This window comes from Salvelinus fontinalis, chromosome 22 (genome assembly GCF_029448725.1).
Source record: "Salvelinus fontinalis isolate EN_2023a chromosome 22, ASM2944872v1, whole genome shotgun sequence".
NCBI lineage: Eukaryota > Metazoa > Chordata > Actinopteri > Salmoniformes > Salmonidae > Salvelinus > Salvelinus fontinalis.
This window is the reverse complement of record NC_074686.1, coordinates 29698724-29721387: the sequence shown is the minus strand read 5'-3', so window position 1 is coordinate 29721387 and position 22664 is coordinate 29698724. Positions and strand designations below refer to the sequence as shown.

Here is a 22664-nt window from a genome sequence, read left to right as displayed (position 1 = left end):
TGAACGCCTAAACATAATGTTTAAACCTATCGCAAACCTTAAACATTAAGTTTAGGCGTTCATTCTGAATGGTTAAGTTAAGGGTTAACTCCATCCCAAACCTTAACCCTTAACTTAACCATTCAGAATGAACGCCTACACGTAATGTTTAACTCCATCCCAAACCTTAACCCTTAACTTAAACATTCAGAATGAATGCCTAAACTTAATGTTTAACTCTATCCCAAACCTTAACCCTTAACTTTGACATTTGGAGAAATGTGGATAAACGTCAGAATCTGCAGTAAAATTGGTAACTTGTTAAACACACACACACACACACACACACACACACACACACACACACACACACACACACACACACACACACACACACACACACACACACACACACACACACACACACACACACACACACACACATTTTTGGGGTAACAGCTATGTAAAAGTTTACTTTTCAAAGGCAAACAATAGTTTAGCACTAGTTAGCAAACATTAGCCACCCTCAATTAATAACCACTCACACTTTCATAGGTGCCAGAATTCTTAACTGAGGATTACACAAGCGTGCATGCATTTACGAGTCTGTGTGTGTTTATGTTGATGTGCTCATGTGCATGTTAAACGTTGTGATAAATGTTTTATAACTCGCAACGGAGCCGAATAACAAACCGTTACAAAGGCTTAAAAATCAAACCATGCAAATTGAAGTGATTTACACTGAATAATTGCCAAAGTGAAAACTAACAAAGCAACACTGTACTCTCTGTACGCTCTCTCTCTCTCTCTCTCTCTCTCTCTCTCTCTCGCTCTCTCTCTCTCTCTCTCTCTCTCTCTCTCTCTCTCTCTCTCTCCTCCTCCCCCCCCCCCCCCCCCCCCCCCCCCCCCATTGGCCCAATGTGTATTTTGAGTAACCAAGCCCTCAAATGAGGGCCAGCGACCGCCTGATAGGCATTCAGCCAGCCAGCAGCGTCTCAGTAAACGGAGCATGCCGTTCTTACCAAATAATCATTAAGACCTGGCAACCCTCACTGAGCTTAATTCTGAGGCTATTATGAGGGGAGGAAAGAGCGGGGGAGAGAGGAAGGAAGAGAGGCGACCTTGTGGAGGAAAGGAGAGGAGTGGGGGAAAGAGGAGAAGAGAGGCGACCATGTGGAGGAAAGGAGAGGAGTGGGGAAAGAGGAGAAGAGAGGCGACCATGTGGAGGAAAGGAGAGGAGTGGGGGAAAGAGGAGAAGAGAGGCGACCTTGTGGAGGAAAGGAGAGGAGTGGGGGAAAGAGGAGAAGAGAGGCGACCATGTGGAGGAAAGGAGAGGAGTGGGGGAAAGAGGAGAAGAGAGGCGACCTTGTGGAGGAAAGGAGAGGAGTGGGGGAAAGAGGAGAAGAGAGGCGACCTTGTGGAGGAAAGGAGAGGAGTGGGGGAAAGAGGAGAAGAGAGGCGACCTTGTGGAGGAAAGGAGAGGAGTGGGGGAAAGAGGAGAAGAGAGGCGACCTTGTGGAGGAAAGGAGAGGAGTGGGGGAAAGAGGAGAAGAGAGGCGACCTTGTGGAGGAAAGGAGAGGAGTGGGGGAAAGAGGAGAAGAGAGGCGACCTTGTGGAGGAAAGGAGAGGAGTGGGGGAAAGAGGAGAAGAGAGGCGACCTTGTGGAGGAAAGGAGAGGAGTGGGGGAAAGAGGAGAAGAGAGGCGACCATGTGGAGGAAAGGAGAGGAGTGGGGGAAAGGAAAAAAGGAGAGAGAAGAGGAAAGGAGAAGAGAAGATGAAAGGAGAAGAGAAGAGGAAAGGAGAAGAGAAGAGGAAAGGAGAGAGAAGAGGAAAGGAGAAGAGAAGAGGAAAGGAGAAGAGAAGAGGAAAGGAGAAGAGAAGAGGAAAGGAGATAGAAGAGGAAAGGAGAAGAGAAGAGGAAAGGAGAAGAGGAAAGGAGAAGAGAAGAGGAAAGGAGAGAGAAGAGGAAAGGAGAAGAGAAGAGGAAAGGAGAGAGAAGAGGAAAGGAGAAGAGAAGAGGAAAGGAGAGAGAAGAGGAAAGGAGAAGAGAAGAGGAAAGGAGAAGAGAAGAGGAAAGGAGAGAGAAGAGGAAAGGAGAAGAGAAGAGAAGAGGAAAGGAGAGAGAAGAGGAAAGGAGAAGAGAAGAGGAAAGGAGAAGAGGAAAGGAGAGAGAAGAGGAAAGGAGAAGAGAAGAGAAGAAGAAGGGGGAGAGAAGAGAAGAGGAAAGGAGAAGAGAAGAGGAAAGGAGAAGAGGTTGAGATGAGTGGAGGACAGCCGAGTGGAGTGGCAAAGAGCAAAGTTGAGATGAGGAGAAGAAGGTAGAAGAAGGTAGGAGAGGGTAAGAAAGAGTAGAAGAGGGTAGGACAGGGTAGAAGAGGTGAATGGAAAGGAGAATAGAAAAGTGTAAAGGAAATGAGAAAGGGGGAGGTGAGGAGGGAGAGGAGGGGAATGGAATGGAAAAAACAGAAGATCAGAGGAGAGGAGAGGAGAAGATATCAGAATATCCTAGATCCTAGATCCTCACTGACGGTGTCGTATTTATTACTTATTTTACCGTTAAAACCTCATTTAAACACATTTTTTACACACCTCACTCTTTTCCCCCCGTCCAATGTATTTCATCCCCCCTTCTTCTGTCCTGTCAGACTATGGTCTGGGACTGTCGCCGGAGCCCAAACCAACACTTTCACAGCTTCCAAATCATATAAACAGACTTCATGTGATGTGGCTGAAGTCTCCCTAAACAGGGTGTGTGTGTGTCTCTGTGTGTGTGTGTGTATGTCTCTGTGTGTCTGTGTGTGTCTCAGTGTGTGTGTGTCTGTGTGTGTGTGTGTCTCTGTGTGTGTGTGTGTCTCTGTGTGTGTGTGTGTCTCAGTGTGTGTCTCAGTGTGTGTGTGTGTGTGTGTCTCTGTGTGTGTGTGTCTCTGTGTGTGTGTGTATGTCTCTGTGTGTCTGTTGGTGTCTCAGTGTGTGTGGTGTGTGTGTGTCTGTGTCTGTGTCTGTGTCTGTGTCTGTGTGTGTGTGTGTGTGTGTGTGTGTGTGTGTGTGTGTGTGTGTGTGTGTGTGTGTGTGTGTGTGTGTGTGTGTGTGTGTGTGTGTGTGTGTGTGTGTGAGAGAGTGATAACAGCAGAACGGCTCACCAGCACTAACACCAGGGGCTGAGACAGGATGAAAGGAGCTGTCAGAACAGCTCACGATGAAAAATAGGAAAAATCCATCCATCCTCACTCCACAATGCCATGGTATAATTGTGGATATGGAAAAGATATTTCACAGCAGCTTCGGTGGTACAATGATTCTCTACACTATACTTGCTTGTTTTGTCACAGAAACTGAAATTAGGTCAAACTATTAGAATTTTAGCAACCAGGAAATGGCGGAACGATTTCTGCATAGTGCATCTTTAAGTCATAACCTTAATAGAGCTGTATACAGGTCACATAATGACATAAATCCTCTGCTTTAGTGATCGGCATCAAACGGGTTCGTGGTGAAAGGCCTCTCTCTATTCATTGGTTGAGGGGGTGACACTACAGCTAGACCCAAAGGGATGAGGTGGGGGGGGGGTCAGTGTGTGACAGCTCACTGAACAAACACAGGCTGTGTGTCGTAGGGTGGAGGTGGGGGAGGGGGGCAGTCTCAGGTAGCAGTCTCTTTATGTCTTTCTTTCAACAGGGATATATGGCTTTCTAATATATCCCTCTACGTTGATATAGCGTTTACCGTACATCTCTCTCTGTGTTGATGGACGTTGATATAGCATTTACCGTACATCTCTCTCTGTGTTGATGGACGTTGATATAGTGTTTACCGTACATCTCTCTCTGTGTTGATGGATGTTGATATAGTGTTTACCGTACATCTCTCTCTGTGTTGATGGAGGTTTATATAGCGTTTACCGTACATCTCTCTCTGTGTTGATGGATGTTGATATAGTGTTTACCGTACATCTCTCTCTGTGTTGATGGAGGTTGATATAGTGTTCACCGTACATCTATCTCTGTGTTGATGGATGTTGATATAGTGTTTACCGTACATCTCTCTCTGTGTTGATGGAGGTTTATATAGCGTTTACCGTACATCTATCTCTGTGTTGATGGATGTTGATATAGTGTTTACCGTACATCTCTCTCTGTGTTGATGGAGGTTGATATAGTGTTCACCGTACATCTCTCTCTGTGTTGATGGATGTTGATATAGTGTTTACCGTACATCTCTCTCTGTGTTGATGGATGTTGATATAGTGTTTACCGTACATCTCTCTCTGTGTTGATGGAGGTTTATATAGTGTTTACCGTACATCTCTCTCTGTGTTGATGGAGTTTGATATAGTGTTTACCGTACATCTCTCGCTCTGTGTTGATGGATGTTGATATAACGTTTACCGTACATCTCTCTCTGTGTTGATGGAGGTTGATATAGTGTTTACCGTACATCTCTCTCTGTGTTGATGGAGGTTGATATAGTGTTTACCGTACATCTCTCTCTGTGTTGATGGATGTTGATATAGCGTTTACCGTACATCTCTCTCTGTGTTGATGGAGGTTTATATAGTGTTTACCGTACATCTCTCTCTGTGTTGATGGAGGTTGATATAGCGTTTACCGTACATCTCGCTCTGTGTTGATGGAGGTTTATATAGTGTTTACCGTACATCTCTCTCTGTGTTGATGGATGTTGATATAGTGTTTACCGTACATCTCTCTCTGTGTTGATGGATGTTGATATAGTGTTTACCATACATCTCTCTTTGTGTTGATGGAGGTTTATATAGCTTTTACCGTACATCTCTCTCTGTGTTGATGGAGGTTTATATAGTGTTTACCGTACATCTCTCTCTGTGTTGATGGAGGTTGATATAGCATTTACCGTACATCTATCTCTGTGTTGATGGAGGGTTGATATAGTGTTTACCGTACATCTCTCTCTGTGTTGATGGACGTTGATATAGCGTTTACCGTACATCACTCTCTGTGTTGATGGACGTTGATATAACGTTTACCGTACATCTCTCTCTTTGTGTTGATGGAGGGTTGATATAGTGTTTACCGTACATCTCTCTCTGTGTTGATGGACGTTGATATAGTGTTTACCGTACATCTCTCTCTGTGATGATGGAGGTTGATATAGCGTTTACCGTACATCTCTCTCTGTGTTGATGGAGGTTGATATAGAAATACTGTATGTCACCACTAAATAGGTCTCTGTGTTGATGGAGGTTGATGAATAAGATGAGACTCACACATGCACCAGCCAGGATCTCAGCAGGCACAGGGATTGATCCATCTTTCTGCCTGGCCTTCCCTCTGATAAAGTCATTCACCTGTGGTGAGAAGACTAAGCATTAGACACACACTAAGACACAGACATACACACAGACAAACAGACAAAATACAGCGGGAGTGAATATTGGTAAGCTAAAGTGCCACTAGTAACGTGATCGTAGTAACAGTAACATTTCACTGTGAGACTACTAATTAATACATGTCCCACACATGAGGAAGACTTTAAGTACTTCAACTTTTCATCTTGCATCCTGATTGAAACAGATCTAGCTCTCTGTCCTTGTACTCTTGGATTGAAGTGCTGCATTCCACACTGTTGACCATGATGTCCTTCTGGACAGACTGGAGAGGAGGGTTGGCCTCTCCGCTCCAGTTTTAAATTGGTTTAGGACCTATTTAACCGGTTGAGAGTTTGTCGCCACCCTTGGTGACAATAACTCTGAGAAAATGCATATCACATGTGGTGTTCCACAAGGTTTGATTTTGGGTCTAGTACTGTTCAGTTAATATATATTACCCCTTGGCAGCATTATCAGAACGCACAGCATTGATTTTCACGCAGACGATATACAACTTTACATTTCTGTGTCACCAGAGTGTTTAGCTCCACTGACAATATTAGACTGTATTAGCAATTTAAATACTTGGATGGCTCACAACTTCCTCCAGCTAAATCAAGACAAGACTGAGGTACTTATTGTTGGAGTAAAAGCACAGAGAGAGAATCTGGAAAAACATTTGAATTCACGGGCAATAAAGATAAAACACTAGTTGTTACAGTGCATTCGGAAAGTATTCAGACGTCTTCACTTTTTCCATATTTTGTTACGTTACAGCCTTATTCTAGAATGTATTAAATCGTTTTTTCCCACTCATCAATCTACACACAATACCAAAACAGGTTTTTAGACATTTTAGCAAATTTATAAAATTAAGAAACCTGAAATAACACATTTACATAAGTATTCAGATCCTGTAGTCAGTACTTTGTTGAAGCACCTTTGGCAGCGATTACAGTCTTACATCTTCGTGGGTATGACGCTACAAGCTTAGCACACCTGTATTTGGGGAGTTTCTCCCATTCTTCTCTGCAGATCCTCTCAAGCTCTGTCAGGTTGGATGGGGAGTGTTGCTGCACAGCTATTTTCAGGTCTCTCCAGAGATGTTCAATCAGGTTCAAGTTCGGGCTCTGGCTGAGCCACTCAAGGACATTCAGAGACTTGTCCCGAAGCCACTTGGGTTGTCTTGGCTATGTGCTTAGGGTCATTGTCCTGTTGGAAGGTGAACCTTCACCCCAGTCTGAGGTCCTGAGCGCTCTGGAGCAGGTTTTCATCAAGGATCTCTCTGTACTTTGCTCTGTTCATCTTTCCCTCGATCCTGACTAGTCTCCCATTCTCTGCCGCTGAAAAACATCCCCACAGCATGATGCTGCCACCACCATGTTTCATGGTAGGGATGGTGCCAGGTTTCCTCCAGACATGACACTTGGCAGTCAAGCCAAAGAGTTCAATCTTGGTTTCATCAGACCAGAGAATCCTGCTTCTCATGGTCTCAGAGTCCTTTAGGTGCCTTTTGGAAAACTCCAAGCGGGCTGTCATGTGCCTTTTACTGAGGAGTGGCTTCCGTCTGGCCACTCTACCATAAAGACCTGATTGGTGGAGTGCTGCAGAGATGGTTGTCCTTCTGGAAGGTTCTCCCATCTCCACAGAAGAACTCTGGAGCTCTGTTAGAGTGACCATCAGGTTATTGGTCACCTCCCTGAAAAATAGCCTTCTCCCCCGATTGCTCAGTTTGGCCGGGCGGCCAGCTCTAGGAAGTCTTGGTGGTTCCAAACTGCTTCCAATTAAGAATGATGGAGGCAACTATGTTCTTGGGGGCCGTCAATGTTGCAGATATTTTTTGATACCCTTCCCAAGATCTGTGCCTCGACACTCTTGGAGCTCTATGGACAATTCCTTCGAATTTTGCTCTGACATGCACGGTCAACTGTGGGACCTAATATAGACAGGTGTGTACCTTTACAAATCATGTCAAATCAATTCAATTTACCACAGGTGGACTCCAAGTTGTAGCAACATCTCAAGGATGATCAATGGAAACAGGATGCACCTGAGCTCAATTTCGAGTCTCATAGCAAAGGTTCTGAATATTTATGTAAATAAGGTATTTCTGTTTTTTGTTTTTTTATAAATTTGCAAAAATGTCTAAACTTGATTTTGCTTTGTTATTATGGGGTAAGGTCTCTGCACTGGATGCCTGTGAGTTTTTGAATTCATTTTAAGATTCTTCTATTGGTTTTTAAATCAATACACGATTGTTCACCCCAATACATGTCAGACATGCTTTTAAGTTATGTACCCAGTAGGTCCCTCAGGTCCTCTGGCACTGGCCTTTTAACTATCCCAAAGCCTTGGACCAAGAGGCATGGAGGCAGCCATCGTTACTATGCCCCCTGCCTCTGGAATAGCGTACCAGAGAACCTGAAGGGAACCGAAACTGTGAACATATTTAAAAGAGATCTTAAAACAAATATTTGTTGCTTTGCTTTTATTTAGGGTGCCTTTTAGGTGTTCAGTTTGTGTCATTCTTTAGTTTTTTATCTTATGTTTGCTGTGTAGTAAATATATCAGCTTTTATTTTCATTGTTTTTTATTCTTTTTTTCCCGTGAAGCACATTGTGTTGCATTCCATGTTTGAAATGTGCTGTATAAATAAAGCTTGATTTGATACATTGGGGTTTGATTTGATACATTGAGAGGGGTGGGGTGTGTGTGTGTTTGTTTGAGTGAGTGAGTGAGTGAGTGAGTGAGTGAGTGAGTGAGTGAGTGAGTGAGTGAGTGAGTGAGTGAGTGAGTGAGTGAGTGAGTGAGTGAGTGAGTGTGTGTGTGTGTGTGTGTGTGTGTGTTTGAGTGTGTGTGTGTGTGTGTGTGCGTGTATGCACATAAAATCTGTACCATATATTAAACTAAAACTAGAGGTAAATGTTCAACTAGGGCCCAGTGAGGGGCTCCGTGGTAACTGGGGCCTGACTGGTCTCCATGTAGAGAAACAAGGCACTTACTGTCAGCTTTATGGCTTTCTCCGGGGCCACACCCAGTAGCTGTGGTACCAGACCTATCATTAGGACACAACATGATTAGAAAAGAGAAGGGACAAGGAAGTAAGACACACACACACACACACACACACACACACACACACACACACACACACACACACACACACACACACACACGCAGCGACACAGCACAGCACAGTCCCCCTCCACATGAAACACATACCCTGCTGTATTCAATTCTGCCTGATCCCCCTGACACTAAATAACACTATTGATGTGGGGTGTGGGGACATCAGGGTCTTAAAAGACTAACAAAGTGAAAGAAACTCCTTCCCAGAATACAAAAAAGGACATAAAACACTCTAATCAAAGTTTATGCGGTCCTAAATTACAACCCAAGAGTTCCAGCCGGATAAAAATAAACCAAATAATCTGATTGGAGTGTGTTGGATGACCCATCTCAGCGTAATAGTGGAGAGGTTGGAGGGGGGGAGTGAACGCAGGGCCCAAAACAGGCCACACAGAGTCAGACACAGGAGCACAAACATAATGATTAGCATGGCTTCAGCTGGGCTGGAACTCCCAAACAGAAACAGGAGCGTTAGTTGTGTTTGTGGCAGGGCTCAGGCTGAGAACCACACACCAGTTATATTATTATTAAATGGCCCATAACAGCTCACAGTTGTAGTTAGAGACGCTTACTGCTTTCTCATGCTGCTGCGTTGTTTACGTAAGGGTTCCCGTCTCGAGATGATGACATCATCCTAGTGTTTGCAGTGTTCTGGTTCTGGTCTGGCTGTCTCACCATTCTAATGCTCACCTCATTCAGTAATGGGAAACAGGGGAGGCGAAGGAAAAAGCTCAGCTTCATTACATTAAAACAGAAACTTCCCCTGAGTTGGCTTATGACCCTCACCTCAGTGGCTGATATAACATAACCAGCTTTACTACACAGTAGATACATGTTAATGGGGGAATTGCGAATAACAATATATGAGATTCAAGAAACTAATAAAAAGCAAATGTGTTTGCTTCTGGAGTCTTTCAAATTGTCTTCCTTGTTTAAGTTTGTTTTGTAGTGGAACTGTACCATGTGACCTGGTGACTGGATGGCCATTCAAATACAACTGTATCATTTGATGTTTGCTCACATCTAGAAGTGGAGAACAGAGAGCTGGTATCTGCCAGTGTACCACTACCTTGGAGCCAGGTCTGTCTGACCGTGTGTCTGTAATGTCAGAGACCTCTCTAAAGGCTTGGTGTCCTCTGACAGACACTAAGGATTCTCACTTCCTCTTAGAACCCTCAGGGGAGAACTCACCTGTCAATCATAATTCAGAGAATTCCAAAAGTCACCCCCCCTTTTCAAATCATATGATATAGTGTGTTGTTCAAGAACCTTACTACCCCCCCTCCTCCCAACCCACCCTCTCCCTCTTCCCATCCGCTCCCTCTCCCACCTATCCCCTCCCTCCACCTCCCGCTCCCTCCTCTTCCCACTCCCTCTATCTCCCTCCTCCCACCCGCTCCCTCCTACCACTTCACTCCCTCTCCCTCCTGACTCCCGCTCCATCTCCCTCCCTCTCCCTCCTGACTCCCGCTCCCTCCTCCCTCCCGCTCCCTCTCCCTCCTGACTCCCGCTCCCTCTCCCTCCTGACTCCCGCTCCATCTCCCTCCCTCTCCCTCCTGACTCCCACTCCATCTCCCTCCTGACTCCCGCTCCATCTCCCTCCTCCCTCCCTCTCCCTCCTGACTCCCGCTCCATCTCCCTCCTCCCTCCCTCTCCCTCCTGACTCCCGCTCCATCTCCCTCCTCCTCCCTCTCCCTCCTGACTCCCGCTCCATCTCCCTCCTCCTCCCTCTCCCTCCTGACTCCCTCTCCCTCCTGACTCCCGCTCCATCTCCCTCCTCCCTCCCGCTCCCTCTCCCTCCTGACTCCCGCTCCCTCTCCCTCCTGACTCCCGCTCCATCTCCCTCCTCCCTCCCTCTCCCTCCTGACTCCTGCTCCATCTCCCTCCTGACTTCCGCTCCATCTCCCTCCTCCCTCCCTCTCTCTCCCTCCTGACTCCCGCTCCATCTCCCTCCTCCCTCCCTCTCTCTCCCTCCTGACTCCCGCTCCATCTCCCTCCTCCCTCCCTCTCCCTCCTGACTCCCGCTCCATCTCCCTCCTGACTCCCGCTCCATCTCCCTCCTCCCTCTCTCTCCCTCCCTCCCTCTCCCTCCTGACTCCCGCTCCATCTCCCTCCCGCTCCATCTCCCTCCTGACTCCCGCTCCATCTCCCTCCTCCCTCCCTCTCCCTCCTGACTCCCGCTCCATCTCCCTCCTGACTCCCGCTCCATCTCCCTCCTGACTCCCGCTCTCTCCTCCCTCCCGCTCCCCCCTGACTCCCGCTCCATCTCCCTCCCTCTCCCTCCTCCCTCCTGACTCCCGCTCCCTCATACCACCCCCCACCCTCTCCCTCCTGACTCCCGCTCCCTCAACCTCTCCTACCTACCTCCCGCTCCCTCCTCCCTTCCCTCTACCTCCTACCCCCCACTCCCTCCTCCCTTCCCACCTCCCACTCCCTCCTACCACCTCCCTCCTGACTTCCCCTCCCTCCATCCTCCTTCCTACCCCCCCGCTCTTTCTCCCTCCTTTCTCCCTCCCTACTACCCTCCCTCCCTCTTACCTCCCGCTCTCTCCTCCACTCCCTATCCCTCCTACCTTCCGCTCCCTCTCCATCTTACCTCCCGCTCTCTCTCCTTCCTAACCCCGCTCCCTCTTCCTAACCCCCCCCTCTCCCTGTCCCTCCATCCCCCCACTTCCTCTTCCTAAACCCCCCCTCTCCCTGTCCCTCCATCCCCCCGCTCCCTCTTCCTAACCCCCCCTCTCCCTATCCCTCCATCCCCCCACTTCCTCTTCCTAAACCCCCCCTCTCCCTGTCCCTCCATCCCCCCGCTCCCTGAGTGCAGGTACTTATTATATTAATGCCAGTTGAAGTCTGGCTGGGGCAGTCACACACCACCATTGTGACAGAGCTCTGCTGGTATGTGGCCTTTACGTACAACGTGCATTGTCCCCCTGAAACTCCCGAGACTACCTTTAATCACATCAAAGAAGCCAGGTCAGAGGGAAGGTGAACTCAGACCCGCCCTCCTCTCCTCTTCCCCCTCTCTTCTACCACACCTCTAAACCCCATCTGTTGTTGTGATGGAGTGAGATGAAGTTGAAGCTGATCTCAGGTCAGATTTGTGTTTTAATTCATATGGTTAGGTTAAGATGAGGGTAAGCTGATCCTAAATCTGTGCCTACCTCTACCCAGAGCTGTAGTGATGATCATTAGCCTATCACTACATCCTAAATAGTGCACTACTCTGGCTAAAAGCAGTGTACTATATAGGGAATAGAGTGCCATTTGGGACACATCCCGTCTGGTACTGACCTCTATAGAGGCCGAAGAAGCCTTCGTAGCGCAGCACCTTCTTGAAGCAGTCCAAGCTGTTCTTGTACATGAGCTCTTCCACCAGGGAGCCTGTGGTCCTCTGGTTCTGCATCCTGGTCTTCACTAGGTCTATGGGGTACACTGCTGTGGCTCCCACAGCTGGAAAAACACGACATACACTTTATTAAGGCGTTAGAGGAGAGGAAAGATGCTAGAAAGACGTCGTTAGGTTGTTATTGCGGTATGTTGCTCTTCACCAAGATCTACACCACCGTTCAAAAGTTTGGGGTCACTTAGAAATGTCCTTGTTTTTGAAAGAAAAGCACATTGTTTTGTCCATTAAAATAACATCAAATATATCAGAAATACAGTGTAGACCTTGTTAATGTTGTAAATGACAATTGTAGCTGGAAACTGCAGATTTTTAATGGAATATCTACATAGATGTACAGAGGCCCATTATCAGCAACCATCACTCCTGTGTTCCAATGGCACATTGTGTTAGCTAATCCAAGTTTTTCATTTTAAAAGGATAATTGATCACTAAAAAACCCTTTTGCAATTATGTGGCCATGGCCACTTTGAGCCTGTAATCGAACCCACAAATGCTGATGCTCCAGATACTCAACTAGTCTAAAGAAGGCCAGTTTTATTACTTCTTTAATCAGAACAACAGTTTTCAGCTGTGCTAACATAATTGCAAAAGGGTTTTCTAATGATCAAGCCTTTTAAAATGATAAACTTGGATTAACTAACACAACATACCATTGGAACACAGGAGTGATGGTTGCTGATAATGGGCCTCTGTACACCTATGTAGATATTCCATAAAAAATCTGCCATTTTCTGCTACAATAGTCATTTACAACATTAACAATGTCTAAACTGTATTTCTGATCAAATTTATGTTATTTTAATGGACCAAAAAGGAGCTTTTCTTTCAAAAACAAGGACATTTCTAAGTGACCCCAAACTTTTGAACGGTGGTGTATAAAGTACATGTGATGGCACAAATACATTATTATAAGTTACTAAGTTACCATGAAGTGTTGTAAAGGCATTACAAAGGTGTCATGAAGACGTTATAAAGACATTCAGATAACATTCACGCAATGTGGGCAACATCACATTGGCGTTTCGAAAACAAGTACAGTGCTGTCACACCGTTGACAGCAACCTGGGACAGGTGAGGATGAGTAGAGTGAGACAAAAGAGGAAGATAAGGAGGGTGTGTGGTGATGGTGGAAGACATCAAACGATCCAAAATGGAGGCGCAGTTGTCTGGAGTTTCCAGGCTCGTCAGTCATGTGTTATCTGATGGCTCTGCGACTGGACACATAGAAGGGGATCCAACTCGACCAACAGGTTTAATTAGAGAGGGGACAGTCAGGGAGGGTGCTACCTCCTTATTAACCTGTCTTCTGTAGAGGGGGAGGAGGGGTGACATCTCCTCAAAGATGGGGGAAGGAGGGAAGGGAGGAGAGGGACATGACCGCACCCCTCCCCCAAAAGCCCTCTCTCTCTGATCAGGTACAAAAGAGTCCAAACACAGGGAGGTTCCCATGGCGCAAAGAGCCCCTGTCCTCTTTAAGTGGTGGAGAAATCGCCCCTGCAGAACGCAATAGGAAGCCCTTTGTTTTTCTCCTTTTCTTATGAGGGTGGAGGGTGATGGGGGGTGGAGGGGCCTCGGGGGTGGAGGGTGATGGGTGGGGTGGAGGGTGATGGGTGGGGTGGAGGGGCCTCGGGGGTGGAGGGTGATGGGTGGGGTGGAGGGGCCAGGGGGTGATGGGGGGTTGAGGGGCCTCGGGGGTGGAGGGTGATGGGGGGTGGACGGGCCAGGGGGGTGGAGGGTGATGGGTGGGGTGGAGGGGCCTCGGGGGTGGAAGGTGATGGGGGGTGGACGGGCCAGGGGGGTGGAGGGTGATGGGTGGGGTGGAGGGGCCAGGGGGGTGGAGGGTGATGGGTGGGGTAGAGGGTGATGGGTGGGGTGGAGGGGCCAAGGGGGTGGAGGGTGATGGGGGGTGGAGGAGCCAGGGGGGTGGAGGGTGATAGGGGGGTGGAGGGTGATGGGGTTGGAGGATGATGGGGGTGAAGGGGCCTCGGGGGTGGAGGGTGATGGGGGGTGGAGGGGCCAGGGGGGTGGAGGGTGATGGGGGGTGGAGGGGCCTCGGGGGTGGAGGGTGATGGGGTGTGGAGGGGCCAGGGGGGTGGAGGGTGATGGGGGGTGGAGGGGCCTCGGGGGTGGAGGGGCCAGGGGGGTGGAGGGTGATGGGGGGGTGGAGGCGCCAGGGGGGTGGAGGGTGATGGGGGGATGGAGGGGCCAGGGGGGTGGAGGGTGATGGGGGGGTGGAGGGGCCAGGGGCCAGGGGGGGTGGAGGGGCCAGGGGGGTGGAGGGTGATGGGGGGGTGGAGGGTGATGGGGGGGTGGAGGGGCCAGGGGGGTGGAGGGTGATGGGGGGGTGGAGGGTGATGGGGTGGAGGGTCATGGGGCAGATGAGGAGGTAGTGGTGACACAATGATCCGTGGGACCTGTCCCAAATGGCACATTTTTCCCTATGTAGTGCACTACTTTAAGGGATCCGGTCAAAAGCAGTGCACTACATAAGAATTAGGATGGCATTTAAGACACAGACGTGAATTACCGCCAGCGATGGAGCCGAGGCCAAACCTGTAGGCGGACTCTGCTACCTGGATGAGAACAGATCGGGACGGGTCACCACCGGACAGCTGGAAGAGAGACAAGACAGAGAGAGAGGGGAGGGGGAGAGAGAGGGGGGAGAAGAGATGGTGAGAGAGATAAGAATTAACAAAAATGTGGCCCTAAACAGAATACCTGACCACTGTGACTGACCCAAACATAAGGAAAGCTTTGACTATGTACAGACTCAGTGAGCATAGCCTTGCTATTGAGAAAGGCTACCGTAGGCAGACCTGGCTCTCAAGAGAAGACAGGCTATGTGCACACTGCCCACAAAATTAGGTAGAAACTGAGCTGCACTTCCTAACCTCCTGCCAAGTGTTTGACCATATTAGAGACACATATTTCCCTCAGATTCCACAGACCCACAAATCATTTGAAAACAAATCCAATTTTGATCAACTCACATATCCACTGGGTGAAATACCACAGTGTGCCACCACAGCAGCAAGATTTGTGACCTGTTGCCACAAGAAAAGGGCAACCAGTGGAGAACAAACACCATTGTAAATACAACCCATATTTATTTGTATTCTTGTATTCTTTTGCACTTTAACTATTTGCCTACATTGTTACAACACTGTATATATACATAATGACATTTGTAATGTCTTTATTGTTTTGAAACTTCTGTATGTGTAATGTTTACTGTTAATTTTTATTGTTTATTTCACTTTTGTATATTATCTACCTCACTTGCTTTGGCAATGTTAACACATGTTTCCCATGCCAAAAAAGCCCCTTGAATTGGAATTGAGAGAGAGATAGAGGGAGAAGAGAGAGAGAGAGAGAGGGAGAGAGAGAGAGAGAGAGGGGGAGAAGAGAGAGAGAGGGAGAGAGGGAGAGAGAGAGAGAGAGAGAAGAGAGAGAGAGAGAAGAGAGAGAGAGAGAGAGGGAGAGATGAGAGAGGGAGAAGAGAGAGAGAGAGAGAGAGAGAGAGAGAGAGAGAGAGAGAGAGAGAGAGAGAGAGAGAGAGAGAGAGAGAGAGAGAGAGAGAGAGAGATAAGACAAACCAAAAGATCCCATGTTTCAATCAGACGTCAGCACTGCCATTGATTCCCATGCTGTAGTTGAGCCATTAATCCCATCTTCATTCTCACAGAGTAACAAGAGAAGTTAACTATTATAAATCTCATTTACATTCAGTCCTACATAAATTCAGATCAGACAGTTTACATGCATCATCAGAATAATTTTATTGCCTATATTTCATCAAGCATTCAGAAGAGTTGAATGATTTTAAGGGTCACGTTGAGTTTACTGCTGAATAAAACACTGGTGTCTACTCTGACATGATTAGACACCATCCCATACTGTACCAAGTCATCTCATGTGACGCCACCAGATATACCATTCCGTTTTTATCATCACTATAGGCTATATATTCACATTTATGTCTCTATTCTGTGATTAAATTAATTGCCCTCTAGCATCGATTCCCACCAGTTTGAATGTTAAAATTCTCTTGAATTAGTGAGACTTTTGGATTCGTTTGAAAAACTCCAATCAGTCACAGAAGCATTTCTCGTAGAACAAAACCAGAATCAGGAGCCCTGGTTCGATTGGATGCCACCCCTTGCCCATGCCATTGGCACACATCAGGGCACAAAATCAGCTGATTGTTACTGATAGCAACATCATCCAAGCATTCTGCTCCACATACCCAGCCGGAGGCACCTGTGCCCTGGCCTGCCGTGCCCAGCGCTCAGCCATCGTCCCTGGGGAAGGGAAGTAAAGAGGGGGGCCCCACTCTGGAACAGGTCCACCTGTCAGGAATTATCTGAGCCCCTAACCCCACTCTGTCTGCCCCCAGAGGACCCCCCTCCTTCCTCTTCTCTCTCTGAGTCAGAGCCAGAGGAGGAGGGTTGGAGGTTCAGAGGGAGAGCTGGCCTGCAGCCCGTGGAGGCCAGACCACACAGCCCAAAGTGGCTCATTGTGGTGGGACTGGCGTCTCTACCCTGGGCCCCTGCTCCGGCCCGGCCTGGAGCCTAGCCTGGTTGCAGTCAGAGGAGGAGGAGGAGGAACTCACCCCGCAACACCGCGCTGTCTCACTCTGCAGACCAGCAGAACTTCTAACAGGAGGGAAAAAAAGAAACATCCATCCATCCAACTTTCTTTCAATCTTTTTTCGTCAGCTGTTTTGTTTCAAACACTCTTCACTCATTTTTCATTTCCCCCCTCAATACATTTGAGATAACTGATTTGGATGGCTGCAGTTGGTCTTGAATTAACATGGTTTTAAAAGTTGAATTGATAAAGATATAATGTCACAGAGAGGTTTCTGATGTCTAATGGTATTTCTCTGGAGAGAAGTTGTGTTTTCCTTAGCAGTTTGTTCAATGGCTTTCATTTGAAAGTCTGACACAAATAGAGCGAGTGGGCTGGAATTTGGACTGGTATTTTGGGATACTGTAGTAAGATGATTTTGTCTTCAGTGGTTCATGTTTCATGTTGGATATATCTATCCGAGTGTGTGTTACTAAGTCATCTCCGAAATACCCAACAACATCATCAGTGAACTTAAAAGCTGTGACCATTACCAGGACGATGTTGGAGATGTTTCTATACTACAGTTAGAAAATAACTATGGCCGGGATTCAATCCAAAGCGCGCTGTAGCGTAGGTCACTAAACAGCCGACAATGCGCATATTAAAAGCCTTGAATCCCAGACTATATCTCTGAGTCTGAAAAGAAAGCTAAAAGCATCAACAAGTCTTCTGTCCTGCGTGCTTTCTTTCTCTCTCTTTCTATATTACCTGTCTCTGGACCTCGGCCAGGTTGTATGGGAGGGCCCCCTCCTCCAGTGGAGCTATCCTGTCAATGTCCACCAGACCAACACGGCTGGAAGAGAGGAGGAGAGGAGAGGGGAAGAGAGGAGGAGAGGAGAGGGGCAAAAGTTGAATTGCTTTAAACTATTATTTCAAGAAACACTTCGAAACGTTTATACCATTTCAGTGTTTCTGACTTTTCCCTTCTGACCCTGGTACGATTTTCAACGATATCTGATATTCAACAATATCAATGAACGGCTACCTCTCTCTCCCTCTGTTCTCTCTCCCTCAAAACAAAAACATTTGTCTGTGATTCCCGGGCCTCTCCAACTCGGCCTCCACATAACATATCTGTGGCGTTCCCAGATTTGGGAGCAGCTCAATCCCCTCCGATTATTGGGAGCAATTATCTCCTGCATCTCCAATCAGAGGCCGGGGAGACTATTAAAGTATCCCGTTGCCCAGAAATAATCATCAGGTGCTCGGAGAGGGCAGAAATTACCGGTTCTCTACGTCACAGGTCGGCCCTGTGGAGCAAGATGCATGGGAACGTGAGCCGTGTACAATTAGAAGTACCACTGGGGTGCTGTATGCTGTGTGGATTCCCCTTTCCTTGTGTGTGTGTGTGTGTGTGTGTGTGTGTGTGTGTGTGTGTGTGTGTGTGTGTGTGTGTGTGTGTGTGTGTGTGTGTGTGTGTGTGTGTGTGTGTGTGTGTGTGTGTGTGTGTGTGTGTGTGTGTGTGTGTGTGTGTGTGTGTGTCTCCCCTTCTTTCGATAAATGCTGAGTTTTGGAGGCTTAGTTGAGAGAAAGGGGATTCTTATCCTGGCATCATAGCAGAGCAGCAGTCATGTCTGGCTCTTTTGACCATGCTGCAGTGAAAGCAGACGTTTTGTACGAGGAACGACTGGGTCCCAGAGGTATGACGAGCCCCAGTGATCCAATGACAACCACATGGATTAAAGGACAGGCTATTGAGATACAATGAACTGAAAACTAGCATTAACTACAATAATACATGCTAATGTGGAAATACAGTGAGAGGCATGGACTACAATATGCTGTATATCAATGACTCTGGGAAAATGTTTCTCTAAGATGGAGCTTCATTAAATATTGCTGGAATTCATTGAATTCAAAATAAGGCTGAGAGGGCTGATGATGTATGATCTGTTCTCCATAATGATGTATCTTGAACGTAACTGTAATGAAGCTATTTAAACCGAATAGGGCTCTTTATTTTGAGGCCTTTTTTGTGTGTGTGTGTGTGTGTGTGTGTGTGTGTGTGTGTGTGTGTGTGTGTGTGTGTGTGTGTGTGTGTGTGTGTGTGTGTGTGTGTGTGTGTGTGTGTGTGTGCGTGCGTGCGTGCGTGCGTGCGTGCGTGCGTGCGTGCGTGCGTGCGTGCGTGCGTGCGTGCGTGACTCACCCCCGGGACTCAGAGAGGTCGGCCAGTTGGAACAGGATGTCCAGTTCCATTGGAGTCACCTGACCAAACCTCTGGGCCGCAATGATGAACTCCTCTGTTACAGGAGAGGAGAGGAATGGAGAGGAATGGAGAAGAGAGGAGAGGCAAGGAGAGGAGAGAGGCAATGAGAGGAGAGAGAGTGGAGAGGAGAGGAATGGAGAGGAATGGAGAAGAGAGGAGAGGCAAGGAGAGGAGAGAGAGTGGAGAGGAGAGGAATGGAGAGGAATGGAGAAGAGAGGAGAGGCAAGGAGAGGAAAGAGAGTGGAGAGGAGAGGAATGGAGAAGAGAGGAGAGGCAAGGAGAGGAGAGAGAGTGGAGAGGAGAGGAATGGAGAAGAGAGGAGAGGCAAGGAGAGGAGAGAGGCAATGAGAGGAGAGAGAGTGGAGAGGAGAGAGGCAATGAGAGGAGAGGCAATGAGAGGAATGGAGAAGAGAGGAGAGGAATGGAGAAGAGAGGAGAGGAATGGAGAAGAGAGGAGAGGAATGGAGAGGAATGGAGAAGAGAGGAGAGGAATGGAGAGGAATGGAGAAGAATAGTTTTATTTCTACTATATCTGAGTCTTGCTTTGCATTATGTGTGATGGATACTCCCACTTTATTTATCTGGGATTTATACAGGTGATCTCAGGTGAAAACCTATCTTTCCCAACATCCAATTTTTGTGCACTACAAAAGTAGTACACTTTAAAGGGAATAGGGTTCCATTTGGGACTCAACTCAGGGCTGGCTTACAGTGTGATTTCTATAGCTCTGGTATCTGGTATTGAGTGACGAGCTTATTCAAAGAGCAGCAAGTGTTCTTGCTGTGTTGTCCCACAGAGATCAGCTAGCTCAGTTTACCCCCAGGCTCTGACACAACACACTGTCTGTCAGGGGAATCACAGATCACACACACAGATAACCCTGTCTAAACTATCTACACACAAAGATCAGCTGACTGTCCGTCTTTACACAGACATTACATGACTGTCCGTCTATACACAGACATTACATGACTGTCCGTCTATACACAGACATTACATGACTGTCCATCTATACACAGACATTACATGACTGTCCGTCTATACACAGACATTACATGACTGTCCATCTATACACAGACATTACATGACTGTCTGTATATACACACACATTACATGACTGTCCGTCTATACAAAGACGTTACATGACTGTCCGTCAATACACAGACATTACATGACTGTCCATCTATACACAGACATTACATGACTGTCCATTTATACACAGACATTACATGACTGTCCGTCTATACAGACATTACATGACTGTCCGTCTATACACAGACATTACATGACTGTCCATCTATACACAGACATTACATGACTGTCCGTCTATACACAGACATTACATGACTGTCCATCTATACACAGACATTACATGACTGTCTGTATATACACAGACATTACATGACTGTCCGTCTATACAGACATTACATGACTGTCCGTCTATACAACATCACCAAATGGTATACACTATAATCACCTGTTGCTATTAAATCTACACAGGCCTAAGTGCTAGTCCCAAATCCCCGGTCTGCATACACAGAGAAGACTAACATTCATCTACATCTATACAAAACAATCACCTGTCTCTGTCATATATACTCTATGTAGCAGACCACAGAATGAGTTGCATTCATTTNCACAGACATTACATGACTGTCCATCTATACACAGACATTACATGACTGTCTGTATATACACACACATTACATGACTGTCCGTCTATACAAAGACGTTACATGACTGTCCGTCAATACACAGACATTACATGACTGTCCATCTATACACAGACATTACATGACTGTCCATTTATACACAGACATTACATGACTGTCCGTCTATACAGACATTACATGACTGTCCGTCTATACACAGACATTACATGACTGTCCATCTATACACAGACATTACATGACTGTCCGTCTATACACAGACATTACATGACTGTCCATCTATACACAGACATTACATGACTGTCTGTATATACACAGACATTACATGACTGTCCGTCTATACAGACATTACATGACTGTCCGTCTATACAACATCACCAAATGGTATACACTATAATCACCTGTTGCTATTAAATCTACACAGGCCTAAGTGCTAGTCCCAAATCCCCGGTCTGCATACACAGAGAAGACTAACATTCATCTACATCTATACAAAACAATCACCTGTCTCTGTCATATATACTCTATGTAGCAGACCACAGAATGAGTTGCATTCATTTCATTGAAGGTAATGTTGTAATCAGCCCTGCCCTAGGTAACCACAGCGATGACGTCCCAAACCACCATACATACGGAACCAATCAGGCTGGATGGTGGGGGTCAGGGAGAGAGAGACAGAGACAGAGAGAGACAGAGACAGAGACAGAGACAGAGACAGAGACAGAGAGAGAGAGAGAGAGAGAGAGAGAGAGAGAGAGAGAGAGAGAGAGAAAAATAGAAAGAGAGAGAGAGAGAGAGAGAGAGAGAGAGAGAGAGAGAGAGAGAGAGAAGGAGACGTGGAGCTCTGCACGCACAGATCAGGTCCCAGTAGGGCCTAATGACTGTGGCTGGCTAGGGGCCACCACAGCCCAGCCACGGCCACGCCATGGTGGGAACAGCCAAGGGAACTCAGGCCCAGGCCCACACCCCCGATAAGGCCCGATAGCATCACACTCACATACCCAGAACCCCAGAGCCATGTGGTTGACTGACCTACTCAGCCCTGCTCAGTCTGAGAGAGAGAGAGAGAGAGAGAGAGAGAGAGAGAGAGAGAGAGAGAGAGAGAGAGAGAGAGAGAGAGAAGAGAGAGAGAGAGAGAGAAAAGAGAGAGAGAGAGAGAGAGAGAGAGAGAGAGAGAGAACCTAGCCTACAGAGACATTGGTACAATTCAACAACTGGCCTCTGAGGGGGTGGGGGGTTGATGTTGAGGGGGACTGTTGTGCTAAATATTGCAATAATTCTGACTTAATACATGTCAACTGTCATATCATGTCAAATCATTACACATTGTGTATGTTTATCCTTTCCTCTCTGCTATTTGTGATGTGTGAAACAACTGTTAGTTTGGTCCTACTGTACTGGCCATTCACCCTTTAATGGTTTAAGGTAGAATTTGGGCAGGATTAGCTGATCCTAGATCTGTGCCTCAGGGGCAACTCCTAGCCAGAGCCAAGGAGGATGTGTCACAGACAGGCCCAGTGAGATGCCCGCCACTGCTGCTAAGCATTCTGGGTAAACAGCCCATGTGTCTGTTGGGACTCATCCAGCAGGGCCAATCAAATGTAGACAAGGAGGAGGAGGAGGAGGTGGGGGTAGGGAGTGGAAAGAAGAAAACAAACAAAAGAAAAACAACAACACACAACCACAGTATGTGTGTGTTTGCGTGTGTGTGTATACATGTGTGTGTTCAGAGAGGTGTGTGTGTGTGCGTGTGCGTGTGCGTGTGCGTGTGTGTGTGTGTGTGTGTGTGTGTGTGTGTGTGTGTGTGTGTGTGTGTGTGTGTGTGTGTATACATGTGTGTGTTCAGAGAGGTGTGTGTGTGTGTGTGTGTGTGCATTCATGCACGTGTGTGTGCGTATGTGTGCCTACCAACCTTTAGTGACTTCCAGGACTCTACTGCTCCCAGCCAGTGTGGTGTAGATCTTCCTAATGAGATCCATGTTGTTGAGGAGAGAGTTGAAGCCGTTAAAGTAGGAGAAACTGACCTGGTGAGATGTACTGCCCCCGGCCACCTGGGAGAGAGAAAGAGAGAGAGAGAGAGAGAGAGAGAGAGAGAGAGAGAGAGAGAGAGAGAGAGAGAGAGAGAGAGAGAGAGAGAGAGAGAGAGAGAGAGAGGAGGGGAGGGGAGAGGAGAGAGTCACCGAAACACACAAAGTGACATTCCCATTCAATGGTGGGATGGAGGGATGGTGGGATGGAGGTATGGTGGGATGGAGGTATGCAGGGATGGTGGGATGGAGGGATGGTGGGATGGAG

At 47.3% G+C, this 22664-nt stretch overlaps 1 protein-coding gene across 1 annotated transcript in view; it reads right to left on the bottom strand.

Annotated features, from left to right (window-relative positions):
• Positions 1-22664, bottom strand: part of LOC129820178 (electrogenic aspartate/glutamate antiporter SLC25A13, mitochondrial) — a 77907-nt gene that overhangs the window by 27878 nt on the left and 27365 nt on the right. The window contains exons 7-13 of the mRNA XM_055877146.1: positions 22282-22420; positions 18639-18732; positions 17201-17285; positions 14388-14472; positions 11746-11904; positions 8328-8380; positions 5224-5304 (exon numbers count right to left, since the gene is read on the bottom strand). Coding sequence (XP_055733121.1) covers positions 5224-5304; positions 8328-8380; positions 11746-11904; positions 14388-14472; positions 17201-17285; positions 18639-18732; positions 22282-22420 — 696 coding nt within the window. The remainder of the gene's footprint in view (positions 1-5223; positions 5305-8327; positions 8381-11745; positions 11905-14387; positions 14473-17200; positions 17286-18638; positions 18733-22281; positions 22421-22664) is intronic.